Here is a 14,168-nt window from a genome sequence, read left to right on the forward strand (position 1 = left end):
TAATAAAAGTTTTTGTTGGTTCCAAAATTTGGAACTAGGGAAATTCATTTTGTTTGTTTTGAAATTTTTGGGATGTTACAGCGTATGTCCTCCGGCGTCGGCTCGCGGGAGGAGGAAGACCGGTAGGAAAGACCGGAGGAGGAAGAGGAGGAAGAGTCCATGGTGGGAGGAGGGTTTTCGAGTACTACAGAGGAACAGAGGATGAGGAGGGGATGGAGAAGCGAATTGCTCGATGTGGTTAAATAAAAGGGATATGGTGGAGATTTAATGCCACAGCAGTTTCCGAGGAAGTGGTGCCCAAAGAAAAAATTGGCCAGGCCACGCGGAGAGGCAAGGCATCATGATGAAGGATACTGCGACGGTTCTGCTCTGCCACGGCATGACCCGACGAAGAAAAAGCAGAGTGATTTTGGAATTGTCATTTCCAAAACCAGGGGGGCATGTGTTATCACCAGAATTTGACCGGATCAGAGGTGGGCCGCGATTAAAGATGGGCTTGAAGAATATACATGGAAGGAATACATGAATCGGCCTGGTATACAAAGTTTGGGCTAGTTTGCCCGTGTATTTGTAAATATAGTAGGATACGTGTCGGTTAGATAGAATTTGGCTCGTGCACGGTTGGGATTATTCCCACGTTAGAAAGTCTACGGACTATAAATATGTATCTAGGGTTACTGAAATAAACAACAATCACGTTCACCACAAACCAATCTTGGCGCATCGCCAACTCCCTTGTCTCGAGGGTTTCTTCCGGGTAAGATCTTGCGATCTAGACAGTACACGTTTATTCGCTGTGCATGCGTTGCTCGTGCTGAAGCCTTGTTGATGGCGAGCAACGTGGTTATCATAGACGTGTTAGGGTTAGCATTGTTTCATCGTATCATATGCTTTCGTCCGTGCAACCCTTAGACGTCTAGCCGCCCTTACACCTATCTTAGGTGTAAGGGCGGCACCTCGCTTGATCTTTATTTAGTAGATCCGATCCGTTATGATTGCTCCTTGTTCTTCAAGGATTAGTTTAATATCTGCATAGTTAGGCCTTACAAATGGGTTGAAGGATCCAGTGGCACGTAGGGTGTAGTTTGCTAGCCCTAGACAGGATGTTCCGGGGATCAACTTCATGTTGGTTTTTAGGCCTTGTCTAGGGTCGGTTTATGATCACCGTGCGTGGCCGCCAGGCTCAATCACGCGTAGGATGTTCCGATTATGTGGTGAAAACCCTAAATCGTAGTAGGTCGTTTTAGCTTTATTTTGATCAAGCAGGACCACCATGTGATCGTACACCTCGTACGAATCGTGGGTGGATCAGCTCCTTGAGCCGATTCACAGGAAAACCTGAGAGCCGATCGAGGCTCGTATTTAATGTTTACGTGTATGCCATGCAGAAAACTAAGCGAGGCACATCCATCACCTTCCTGACCAGGTATAGGTCAGGTGGCACGCCCTTGCACCAGCATCGGACGTGCGTGCCGAGTCTTTGCGGGCCGTCGCTCGAGGGACCAGGGCCAGCCGCAGTCCTGGGAGCCTCCCGGCTCTACTGTGTTGCCCGTCGCTGCTCGCCGGTGGGTTTCTGACCGCAACACGACCACCACGCTATCTATCGTTGTGTCGCCGCCGGCATGCCCTCATCGATCAACCGGTGCACCAGCAAATGCTACCCCAGCGCGTCCTCTGGGTCGTTGGCGCCGGCTCTACCTCCCACTATTTCTTCTCCGAATCGCTGATGTCTCACATGTGATACGTGTCCGCTGTGAGGGTGGCATTGACGCCACACCCATGCCACCAAGAGCGCGGTGTTGAATATGCCAGCGTCGGGGCCGGCGAAGCGCGCGACTTCCACCTCCCACTCACGCTGGAAGACGGCCGGCCACTCCGGTTTGTTTGCCGCCCATAGTGGTTGGTTACACTGTGCCACTGGTAGTTGTGCTCGCCGCTCCGTGATCAGGGCGCGGATCTCCTCGCCCTCCGGCGCCGGCTATACAGTCAGCGTTAATAAGGGCCGGTCCATAGTTTGTGGGGGCACTTGGGCGAAACGACACCAAGAGGCCGTTGTTCATAGTGGCGAAGCTTTTCTAAGGCAGGGATCCATGGCCCCCTACTCTAAAAAAAATCTTAAATATATCTACTAATTTTTTATATATTACTTAAAGTTTAAGCATGAGTGGTGTTCTCGGCATCTCAGTCAATCTCGTGGACACGCACAAAAGACTTAAAAAATAGGAGTACGTCAAGATAAATATTAGAGTAAATGCAATAACAAACTAAATAATATTTACATTTGAAAGATCCATGATTTTTGGAATCTTGGTGAAGACTTTTGAAACTAAATAATATTTACATTTGAAAGTAGCTATTGGTTTTTGGAGTATTTATTTATAATGACAGAGCGAACTATATAGCATGATTCTTATTTATACCAATAGCTACTTGTGTACACATCTATATATCTCTAGAATTAATCACAAAAAAATTATGAGGATCAGTGTTGTTATGCACATTTGAGAAGGCTAGAGAAAATTGATGTCATTGGAAAAATTATTTAGAAATATTAAAATATTTTTTTAACAGAAGTCAGAGTATAGGCACGTTAAGTTGCAGTTTAGGCCTTTTATATTTACTTAAATTATTGTAAACTCTACTGAGTATAAATATACATGTACTGAATGTGCAAATAAATCTTGGGGCCCTAACTGTTGGGAGGGGGGCTATGGGCTGGCCAGCCCGCCGTGCGGCAGTCTATACTCCGGCGGCACCAGCAGGCGCGCACGGAAGAGGGCTTCTGCCTCGTCGAGGGTGAAGTTGTGCGGGTGGTCCTCCCCGATGCATGTGCCGCTGCCGTCAGCTTCGTGGTTGTGCGCCATGGCGGTGGAGGATGAGGTGGTTGGTGGCAGCTCGGGTTTTTCGAGGAGTGGGAGCGCAGGGGAATGGGCGGAGAAAGCAGTGCCGATGCGGTTTATAGAGAACTTCTGCAGTGCGCTTTGATGACGTGGAGTACTCATCCGTCGCTGCATGGAGCTAGCGGGCGGCGTGTGCCGTCGAGTCGCCGCCTCGGAACCGACACGCCCATTGAAGAAGACGTCCGAAATTCTGCTCATGGTCATTTAAAATGTGACCACAGCTTTCTCTCACTGCCAGGACGGTCCACAATGTGAATCCGACGTGGCGCGAGGAGCTGCCTTGCCAGTTTCGCCCCTAGCGCATAGGGAGTGGCAAGGGTGTGCCAGCGATTGTATTTGGCTCCAAAACTGGTCGGTTACTTTTGGGACGCGTCAGTGTAGCCTAAAAAATAGGTGCTGAGCCCCAAATCGCTATTGGGGGAGCACCGATGGAGATGCTCTAAGATGATAATTTCCATCCACCATGTATCCAATATGCTCACAAATCACAGTCCTATCAAAGAAATGTCACCAACACCAGTGGAGCAATCAAAGCAACACTTAAATCATAACTTTCCCAGATGAATTTTGTTCGAATTACGTAAGACGATCATTGTCATCGATGACGTATGTAAGACAATTTCAAATCTCAATACTATCAATGAGAAGCCGCCAAAACGTCTAAAAACCACAGGACCAGTGAATTGAAAGCAGCACTTAAACTAAAACTTTCTAGGTTTTTCTTAGATGAATTTTGTTTGAGGTACATACAAAGTTGTGAACTGTAATACTACATGTACAGTAAAGTTTACAATCCTATCTCCAGAATCTTTCCAAGTGTATCTTTGTAGGGGAGGCAATCGATCCCCTTGCTCAACAAAACATTCCTTTCGCTGTTTCTTCTCTTGGTGGATATGATATCGTGGCAGACTTCCAACGTACTCCGTCCCATTTTACAGATGTATAGACGGAGCCGCGGAGAATGCACCGCACACAGACACAGAGGCTTCGAGCAACGCAAGTAAAATAATTACCTCCACAGCATCACGATGATCACGTGGAATGTAAACTTTTGGATGAACTTGGAGGATTTGCATTGTTCATGGAGCTTCAGAGGGAACTCCATGGTAAGCTACAGAGGAGCGGTCTGACGTGGAAGGAGCACTGTAGTACTGACCATATCCGGCATAGACCCCCACCGCGATGAGACTAAGTATGACGAATCTGTACCAAGCTTCTACATGAAGCTGCAAACGAAGAGTCATTACCAGTTGCCATTAGTCACAGTGGCTGCCAGCTAAGAAGGGCTGTGAAGGTAATATACCACCACAGGGTAAAGCGCAAAATTTTCGTAGTGAAATTGCTAAATGCAGCTAACCTGAGCAAACAAAAACATATTGAAGAAAACAGAGAGCACCGGGACCAGCGGAACTCCAGGACAAGAAAAGCGAGGAGCATCCACAGGAACATAGACCTGAATATGCATGTCATACAAGGTTAGAGCTTAGAAGAACCACTGTATTAATAGATGGGAACGACATCCGTGCATGTTCATTTTTCATTAGATGGCATCGGATGGTTGCAAACTGCAAAGCATGAGACTGCGATGCAAATGATGGTGAAACAATGGACTATTTGGTTCATCTGCGATTTTAGTGATGATAACAATGCCTTTCTAACATTACAAATTGGTAGAAGATGCACTTGCCTGTCGAAACTGGAGAGCAAAGCTGGCAACAATAGCTATCAGAAAAGCTACTATGATGAAGGCAATAGCGTAGCTAAATCGGTAGGATATTCCTGCTACGAAACCGCAGAGAGCCACCGTGACAAGGCACAAAACACCCTCCTGCCAGATTGAGATACTTCCAAGGGAGCGAGAATTAGTTGCTTTGTCGCTCCATCGAAGCGTGATCACACAAGCTGATACAACTGAGTAGCCTGTCTGCTCCCAGAAGAAAAGGTAATCAAACAGTTAAATGTGATTAATGAACTGAACTTGTGCTACAGTTGCAGAGAGTATTATGAAGCTTCCATACCAGTGTGCCAACTGAGAGAATATGAGAGAGTGCTTGCACATTAAAGAGGCCAGCTAAGATTGCTGCAACACAACCAACCCAGATCTGAGAGTGCAGAGGAGTATGCAGCGTTGGGTGAACTTTAGCAAATATTGAAGGTAGTAGGCCATCCCTTCCAAGCCCAAGATACAAACGTGACTGTGTGTGGATCAAAGGAGGTGATGTTAAAGTGGAATAATATGATTCAGAAGAAACTTTCAGTGATGAATAGATACATTAGAAGGTTACCTATACATTAGAAGGTTACCTGAACATACAGACCAACAAGAAGTGTTGTAGTAAGACCAGCAACAGCTCCAATACTGATCAACACGGTAACAAATTTCAACCCCTTAGCAGCAAAAGCCTCAGCCAAGGGAGCATCTTCACCAAGTAATGTATATGGCACCATTCCAGTAATCACCAAGCACACAGCAATGTATAGTATGACACATACCAGAAGGCTCCCCAGGATGCCAATAGGCAAGTCCCTCTGGACAATTTCGTTTCCATTATCAGTTAAATATTTTTTGCATGAGTCAAAAGACAACTTAGAATGGATTATGATTAATGAAAACTGGATAACATTGCCAAATTGTAAGAAGCAAATGAAATATGATGACAAAATGGAGAATATTTAATGAGAATTGCTGAACACTTCCAAATTCTAACTAGCAAATGGATTATGATGAGAAAAGAGAAAACGTCTACTGAAATTGGAGGAACATTTCGAAATTCTAAGAAGCAAATGAATTATGATGATAGAAAAAGACATAAAGGTGATAATATGGGAAAATATTGAAATTACCTGTGGTCTTTTAGCTTCCTCGGCAGAATTAGCAACTGCATCAAAGCCAACATAGGCAAAGAAGACTACTGTGGATCCGGTTACAACAGCTTTGAAACCATTCGGCATAAATGGTGACCAGTTTGATACATCCACCTCGAACACACCAGCAAATACAACGACTATGACAATGACTATCTGCATCACATAAGCAACTGCATCACTACATAAAGTCCAGCACAGCAAACAAAACCACACACATAACTACATAGCCATTTCAGCAAATCATGAAAACTTTCTGACTGAAACTCATATTGTGTTGTATGTTACGAAAAATATTGCCTTGTATAATCACAAATCGCAGAACATCTCAAAACTGTGCTACAATGATTTTTGACCTAGCCTCTTCAACTTTCAAGAAGTTGCTTGTCGTAGTTGAAGAGAAAACGCCTTAGGTTGTAAACAGTCTCACCTTCAATGTAGTCATAAAAGTGTTCACTGTTGACGATTCTTTGACACCACGGCAGAGGATCACAGTCAATATGACGAGAAGAATTGGAGCCAACAAGTTAACTGAAACAACACCGCCAAAAAACTCTTCTCCGTGGCCAATCCAACTGGGAACATTGCCCTTCACAGCCGGAATCAGCTCCAAGAACTGGATGAAATAGCTTGCTAAGCTACGGGCAATGCTTGCTGCCCCAATATGGTAATCAATCATCAATTGGGTGAAAACCAGGAAGGCCGTGAGCTCATTAAACGCAGCGTACGTGTACAAGTATGCTCCCCCGACCACCGCCGGGAAACGAGACGCCAGTTCAGCATAGCACAGGGCGTTGAGCACGCACGCAGCTCCGGCTAGGGCGAAACTGATGGTCACACCTGTTTCGGGCAACCAGGTTATTTTTAGCAAAAATGAACATGGGAACGAACTTTACATACAGAAGGAAAGATACGAAGTAAGCTTAACTACCAAACGATGCTGAGCAACAGGCAACAGCAACCTAGTCAATGGTATGAGAAGTAGGTATTCAGACTTATCATTGGACAACAATGGATCAGAATGCATGCAGTCGAGCACTGGTATGGTCTGGTGAATTGTCTCTCTAAATCGTTCATGCCATTGTGAACCAAACCAACAGTCTACTAACTGCTAACTGCAGTAGTACAACCAATCTGCTAACGGCAGTACAGCCAATCTTTCCGTTGACCGAGTGGTGGTGAAGTGCCCACTACGGATTGTAGTGAGAAACAGAGGCGTAGCTAACCCGGGCCGGCGTCGCGGGCGACGGTTCCGGTGATGACGAAGATCCCAGCGCCGATGGAGGCGCCGATCCCGATGAGCACGAGCTCGAGGACGCCGAGCTGCCGCACGAGGGCGTCGCTGGAGGCGGCGGCGGCGGTCCGCGAGGCGAGGGGCTTGCGGCGGAGCGCGGCGGCGCAGAGGCCGGAGAGGAAGGAGCGGCCGGACGAGGAGGAGGGCCTGTGGTCCGCGTCTTCCCCTTCCATGGCGTCTGCGGCGTTGACGTGGGGCGGGTGGTGGTGTCTGGTTCTTGGCCGTCGCGCGGTCGTCCGCGCCCACACCGGGAGGAGTGACGTGCGCTCTTGCGTCATGGACTGGAGGGTTGGTCGGGATCCGGTTGGGCGGAGCCAGGTGATTTCCTGTTGGGCTTGGTATTCCTTCTTATTGGTGTCACAGGCTCTAGTACAGCCCATTATCAGTAGTAGACTTTAATGCTTTCAAATGAAGATTTCCGTTGCAGCCAATCAATATGCATCATAATGATATTAAAAAATGATATTTTAATTTGGTAATATTTTACTCATATCTCGATACATATCGTGGTATTTTTAGTATTCGAATACGAAAAGCTAGCATACTGAAATATAAGAACACAGCAGAGCGACAAGTTGAATGGTAAATATTATTTTGTAGCCTCAAAGCTAACTACTAGGTATTATCCAAATGGGAGGCTTGAGAACATAATGTTTACTCGGAATGCCTCATCAACTTGGCAAGCTATTGCACACGGGATTGAACTGCTGAAGAAAGGGCTCATCTGGCACGTAGGTAATGGTCAGAGTATCAGAATTCGGAGAGACTCATGGATCCCAAAACCACCAACTTATAAACCTATCTCTAAGAAGAGAAGATGCAGGCTTCGTTTTGTGTCGGAGTTAGTCGATCAAGGTGGCAATTGGAAAAGGGATTTGCTCCACCAATACTTAATTTGTACAGATGGATGTGAAAGAAATCTTAAAGATCAAACCCTCCACATCGTTTGCAATGAATGAGAACTGGAGTGCTTTGACGCAGTCAACCAGCTCGGCCCCGGATGGTAATAGGCGTATATGGGATTTAATAATGAAGGCTGATGTGGCGTCAAAAGTTCAGCACGTTGCCTGGCGTCTCGTCACGGATTCACTACCAACTTGGTTGAATAAGCACAAACGTACGCTTGAAAATACAAGCCAATGTCCTGTATGTGGTGTGGGAACCGAGGATATTTTACCCTTTCATCCATTGTACACTGGCAAAGCAGTGTTGGGAATTCATGGTAGAAAGGTGGTCGCTCCCTAAGTTACAATCTATACAACATATTGGAACTGATTGGCTGCTTATACTCCTTGGGAACTTGCAAAAAATAGAACATATGTAGAGTCCTTATGACTCTATGGCGCATCTGCCACATTCGTAATGAAATTCTACATGGTAAAAAGGCTCCACCGATGGAAACCTCTAGGCAATTCTTGCTGTGCTATATGGATTCATTGCTACAAATCAAATATCATGCTGGCGAAGATATGGTGAAAGCTAAATTCATTATGGATGTTGATGATGCCCATACTATTAATCACAAAGCAGGGGACACGGTCTCGTAGTGGATTGCACCACCGTACAAACTAAATACGGATGGTTCCTTCGGAACTGCTTGAGATGTAGGTGCGAGGATGGTTGTTTGTGATCACAATGGTAGCATCATCTTGTCGGCTTGTCGAAAACTACGCAGATGTAGAAATGCACTTGAAGCAGAACTATGTGCTGTAAGGGAGGGTCTATCGATCCTTGGCGATGCAGTGGTGTAACCGACCCCTGATCTTGGAGACGGATTGTTTGGAGTTAGTCAAAATGATACGAAATGAAGACAAAGACCGGTCAGTCTACACGACTCTGGTTGAATATATTAAATCTTTGCTGAAGGATCGTCACGTTTGATTTACTCATATTAGGAGAGTCCAGAATATTAGTAGTCATTTTATGGCCAATTATGCTAGGTTAAATAGGCATATGGAATTGTGGCATCTCTCCGGTCCGGAGGGATTACCAGACACTTGCCAAGATTTTGTCATCTCTGATATTCCTTTAGTAATGCAAGTATTGTTTCGCAAAAAAAAACTACCTAGGTATAAAGGTCCATTAGTTTGAGCGAGATGAGTATAAAAAGAGTTTATACGTAAAAATATGCAGTGTTATGTGTGCTGATTTTTAAGTGTATATGCCTAGTTTTTTTGTTTTTGGGTTTGTAACTAGTTATGTTTGTATCATACTTTGGACCTCTATTTGTGTTATATAAATGTATCACTAGATGACCAGCCTCTATAAAATACATACAATATGCTAAAAAATTAAATTTAAATTTATTTGGGGTATATTATTAATATAAAGATCTGTTTTATTTGAAATATATTTAAATAAATATATTTTATTTGAAATAAAAAAATTATGACATCGTGATACTGTGAGGCGATACTGCTCATAGGAAAAACGATAGCTAGCATCTTTTTGTTGGAGATATGCCCAAGAGGCAATAATAAAGTGGTTATTACTATATCTTTGTGTTCATGATAAATGTTTGCATCCCATGCTATAATTATATTAACCGTGACGGAGGCCTCTAGCATGTGGGAAGGGCGTGCCTGGCTCACCATTTAGGAGGACCCGCGAAGTGGCCGATGCCAGCGACATGCAGACCCAATCCCGCAAGATTTGTCCAAAGCCCAACGCACTCATGACCTCAAGAAGGTAAGCCCATCCCACGGAGTCTAAGGCCTTTGAGATGTCGAGCTTGAGGAACAGGCAGGCAGTCTTGGAGGAGTGCAATTCCTTGATGAGGTTCTGAACATGCAGGAAGTTGTCGTGGATACTCCTCTTTTTGACGAATGCACTTTGGCATTTGGAGACGATGTCCGGTAGAACCGGTGCAAGCCTGTTCGCCAGCAGTTTGGAGAAAATCTTGGACAGACTATGAATGAGGCTGATTGGCCTATAATCTGCAAGCCCGGCCGCGTCAGGTCTTTTCGGGATGAGGATGATGTTGGTCAAGTTGATGAGGTTCGCACAGCCTCCACGCAGATTTGCCAAATGAAGGATAGCCGCCGTAATGTCCGCCTTAATAGTGTCCCAGCAGGCTTTGAAGAAGGCTCCAATGAAGCCATCAGGGCCAAGCGCTTTAACAGAGGGGAGCGAGAAGACCGCGTCCTTTATCTCGTCGACGTCGAAGGGAGCATCCAAGTCGGACAGATCATGAGATGGGTAATTCAGACCCTCCCAATCCAGTCTCCTGAGACGAGGAGCCTTAGTGCCCATGATGCCCTTGAAGTGTTGAAGCAACACATCCTGCTTATCTTCCTTTGTGATCGCCACACCCGAGGCATGGTTGAGGGTCTGGATGTGGACCTTGCGGCGACGGCCATTAGCCCTGGCATGGAAGAGCTTCGAGTTTGCGTCTCCTAACCGGATCCAAGTCAGCTTGGACCTTTGACGGAGTTTCACTTTCTGGATAGCAAGCAGATCCAAGTAAGAAGACTTGAGTTGCGTCCGGAGTGACCTTTCCCCCACAGAGAGGGGCTTAGAATCTTCAGCCTGGTCGAGGCGCCAAATGATCTCCTTGGCCGTGGCAATTTGAGTACGCAAGTCACCCACACTTTCGCGTTGCCACTTTTTCAGCGCCTTGGCGGTCCTGAAGAGCTTTATGTGGACGCGACGGATGGGATCGGATGCAAGAACCGGCTTGTCCCAGGCGGCGGAGACAGTCTCTTTGAAGCCGTGCATACTAAGCTAGAACTCCTCAAACTTAAAGGAAGGCTTTCTTGTGCTCGCGACATTGCCTTGAAGGAAGAGGGGGGCGTGATCCGAACAAGCCGAGGTGATAGCTTGAAGGTAGGCGTTCGGGAAAGCAACATCCCACTCAGCGGAGAAGAAGACGTGGTCAATCTTAGTGAGCACAAGGTCGGCTTGGGCATTTGACCAAGTGAAGCGTCGCCCATCCATGTGCATTCCTTCCTAGAAATGTTGAAAACACTACCCAGCCATCCAGGGGGTCTGAAAGGGGCAAACAAATCTGGAGCACACGTTTTCAGCAGAACAGTAAAATCTCCTCCCGCTTTCTACCACAGCCGTTGGATGTTGTAAATTTTTATTTACCGTCTGCTTCTGCTGCTACGTGCATGACAGCTGGGCCAGACCGCATGCGGGGCCTCCAGACAGAGAGAGCGGAGGAAGCTCGGGGGCGTAGCAGGTTTCCTCGTGGTGAGAGATCTGCACACCAACCAATCCCCTCCCGTAAGCCAGCCCCAATCCCAGTCCTCCTCTCGTCCCCAATCCCCGCGTCCCCTCTTTCTCCCCCAATCTGGTGCCTCCTCCACAAGCTGCCCCTACTGCCCAATCCACCGCCTCCTGCCCAATCCGCCGCCTCCTACCACAACCCTGTGCTTGCTCGTTGGTTAGGACGACCGGAGGAGGCACAGGCACCAGATCCGTTGGGATTGAAGGTGGTTCTTCCAGGGAGGAGAAAATATGAAGATTTGAAGAGAAGGCGGCACGGGGGAGACCGGCAGCGGTGGCCATTGCCCGTCGACGAGCGCCTCCACGGGAGGTGGCGTGAGAGACCGGCTGTGTGACCATGGCCGATGAGCTCGACGAGATGGCGGGCTAGGGTTAGCTGTTGCGAGTGCGCCGGCGAGTCCGCCATGAGCGGATCCCTGCTTCCTCGCCGCTCTCCTTTGTTGGTGAGGTTTGTTTCTCCCTCCTCTTCGTCTCCTCCTCTCCAACTCTTCTCTCACTCGTTTCTTCTGGCTGTAGGGAATGGAGGAGGGGGTGCGAGTGGACCCGGAGAAGCCATGTGAAGCCGGTCTGGTTCGTCGGCGAGGAAGATCAACTGGGAAGAAAAGGTGAAACTGGTGAGGCTGGGTTTCTCATGTTCTGGGTGTATTCTCTTTTTCCTCTCTTGTTCTCAATCCACCTTTAATCAACCTTCCCATTTGTTTTTTGTATGCAGGAAAAGAAGCAGCACACCAGCAAAAGAATGGTTGTGCAACAAGTCAGTATTAGACGATCCTACACCCGGTTGGTCTTGATTTTTGGTGGATTAGTTCATGTGTAATAGTGCATAGGTGTAAGTTTGTTGATTGGTTTATATCTTTTTTCAGTTGTGATAATTTGCAGACAAGCGTGTGATTATCAAGATGCCAAAATCATTAATATGCCAATATGGACCGCTTCTCACTTCATGTTGACATCATGTATTGCAGTGCAAGGTATTCTTTGTTGTGTGTCCGTTGATTGCAATTGTATGGAGCTGGCTCTGGTGGCGGCGCTGCGTGGAGGAGGGGCTTGGGGCGGTGCTAGCCAAGAGGAGGATCTGCAGCCATGGGAGATTCATGGTTCGTGATCTTTTTTTTGGAAAGCTTTATCATGACATCAGTCTTGATTTCATTTTGTTGACATGCAGTGGTTGTATGGAGCATTGAGGACTTTTGGAGAGTGGCCAGTAGGATGAGCTGGACCTTTTTTTCAGAGAAAAGATGAAGTGGTGAACGGGGCTGCAGCGAGCAGGGCCGGAACGGATGGTCGTCTCTCCCTGGTGCTCAAATGTTTGGATACGGGATTGAAACAAAATCGACTGCCGGCGCAGGTCGAACGAGGCCATGCTCGTTGAGCAACAGCGGCTGGTTTTAAGGTGAGTTTTTCCCAAATCCCAATCCCAATACAGTACCATTTAGTTATTGCAGACATTCATGGATAAATCTTGGTTCTCAACTTCTCATTGAGACATTGACTGATTTATAATGGTTATTCAGGGTGTTTGTGTCGGCTGAGCAGATCGAGTTGTATAATGCACATACCACAACTATTGTTGTTGTGGTGACTCAGACAGGTTCCTGAAGGTAGAGTGACTCATTTCCATTATGTCAGGTGTTTACAATTGCTTGAGTTAGTTTGATAATTTCAGTAGCATGTATCAGATTGGTTTATGTTCGTTCTAATGCAATTTGGTTTTCAGATATTTTGCGTATTAGCTAAGAACTCCTAATAGTTTGTTTTTTTCTCTTTGCAGCTACTATTTTAGTAAAGGGATTTCTATTTTTGTGCCCTCGGGTCATTAGTTGTACTCAGTTTTCCCCAGCCCCTTAGTTTTTCCTCAGTTTTCTCCAAGCCTATGTCTGAAACCCGCAGAAGGAGCTCAGACGGAAGGAATCCGTTTATTTGGACGTTCTGTGCTGACGTGTTGCGCCGCATCGTCTGTGGGGCCGCGTCGTGTGGGGCCGCGTCGCGTGGGGCTGGTAGAAAGGGACCGCGTGGGACAGGACGAGAAGCATTTGGTTGCACGTGAGCAGGAGCTGGGTTCTGTCTCTCTCGGCCCAAATTGGTATTTTTAAGAGCACATTTTCCCCTCTTTCTCTCTCTGTCTTTTTCACCAAATTAGTATCAAATCTAGAGAAGCTTCTATTTCTGTCTTTCTTCAATATGGCAGCAAATCTAGTAGCAAATCTAGTAGCAAATCTCTGGGGTTATTTATGCCTTTTGGCCCTCGTTTTTTGCCCAATATGGCAGCAAATCTAGAAGCTAGTATATGATAAATTCACAACAGCATAATCACAAAACTAAGTATAATACATAAACTGCATACAGCAGCCAAAAGCAGGCAATAACGTTGTTAATGTTCACGACAAACTAAGCTGAAAAATATACAAGACGCACGCAATGTATGGACAACAAGAAGATTAGGATGAATGAATTTGTTCTTCATTCCTCCTCATATATTTCTTCGTCGCTCCATTCGTGCATTTCCCCAAGGAAATATTCATTGAACTCCTTCCGTCTGCAGTGTGCGGCCAATACATCCTCCAAACGGTATGGCTTGTGTTCATTTCTCATACCGTAGCTTCCTATTCTATCCACACGTACTGGCCACTCATCCCAGGCCTTTGTATCATGAGAGTACTCTCTGATATAACCCAAATCCGCGTAGTAGATGCTGCCAGGTCGAAGTATCGGGTACACTCTGGTGTCGACGAAGATACACCGGATATAATTCACGAAGAAGGCATTACTGCCAATGTTACTGACCGGATGGAGAGAGCGGCTCTGAGTGTCCACACGGTACACCAATGGTTTGCCCGCCAAAGCCTCGCTGACCAACAACACAAGCAGCAGATCATCAT

General features: G+C 46.4%; 1 protein-coding gene across 1 annotated transcript; it reads right to left on the minus strand.

Moving 5' to 3' along the window:
• Positions 1 to 3,596: 3,596 nt before the first annotated feature.
• Positions 3,597 to 7,337, minus strand: LOC124692448 (cationic amino acid transporter 9, chloroplastic-like). Its single transcript, XM_047225833.1, has 8 exons — positions 6,992 to 7,337; positions 6,196 to 6,605; positions 5,745 to 5,921; positions 5,205 to 5,429; positions 4,919 to 5,095; positions 4,588 to 4,824; positions 4,258 to 4,353; positions 3,597 to 4,126 (listed from the first exon to the last, which is right to left on the minus strand). The coding sequence occupies exons 1-8, from the start codon at positions 7,335 to 7,337 to the stop codon at positions 3,980 to 3,982; spliced, it is 1,815 nt and encodes a 604-aa protein (XP_047081789.1). The 3' UTR covers positions 3,597 to 3,979.
• Positions 7,338 to 14,168: the final 6,831 nt, after the last annotated feature.

The sequence above is a fragment of the Lolium rigidum genome, chromosome 2 (genome assembly GCF_022539505.1).
Source record: "Lolium rigidum isolate FL_2022 chromosome 2, APGP_CSIRO_Lrig_0.1, whole genome shotgun sequence".
Taxonomy (NCBI): domain Eukaryota; kingdom Viridiplantae; phylum Streptophyta; class Magnoliopsida; order Poales; family Poaceae; genus Lolium; species Lolium rigidum.

What these genes read in the sequence shown, in the direction of transcription:
- LOC124692448 (XM_047225833.1), bottom strand. Translation starts at nt 7,337, where the DNA reads ATGACGCAAGAGCGCACGTCACTCCTCCCGGTGTGGGCGCGGACGACC. An exon ending in TTGTTGGTCTGTATGTTCAG is followed by an intron (nt 5,096 to 5,204) that starts GTAACCTTCTAA and finishes ATCCACACACAG; the next exon opens with TCACGTTTGTATCTTGGGCT. An exon ending in ATATGTTTTTGTTTGCTCAG is followed by an intron (nt 4,127 to 4,257) that starts GTTAGCTGCATT and finishes CTTCGTTTGCAG; the next exon opens with CTTCATGTAGAAGCTTGGTA.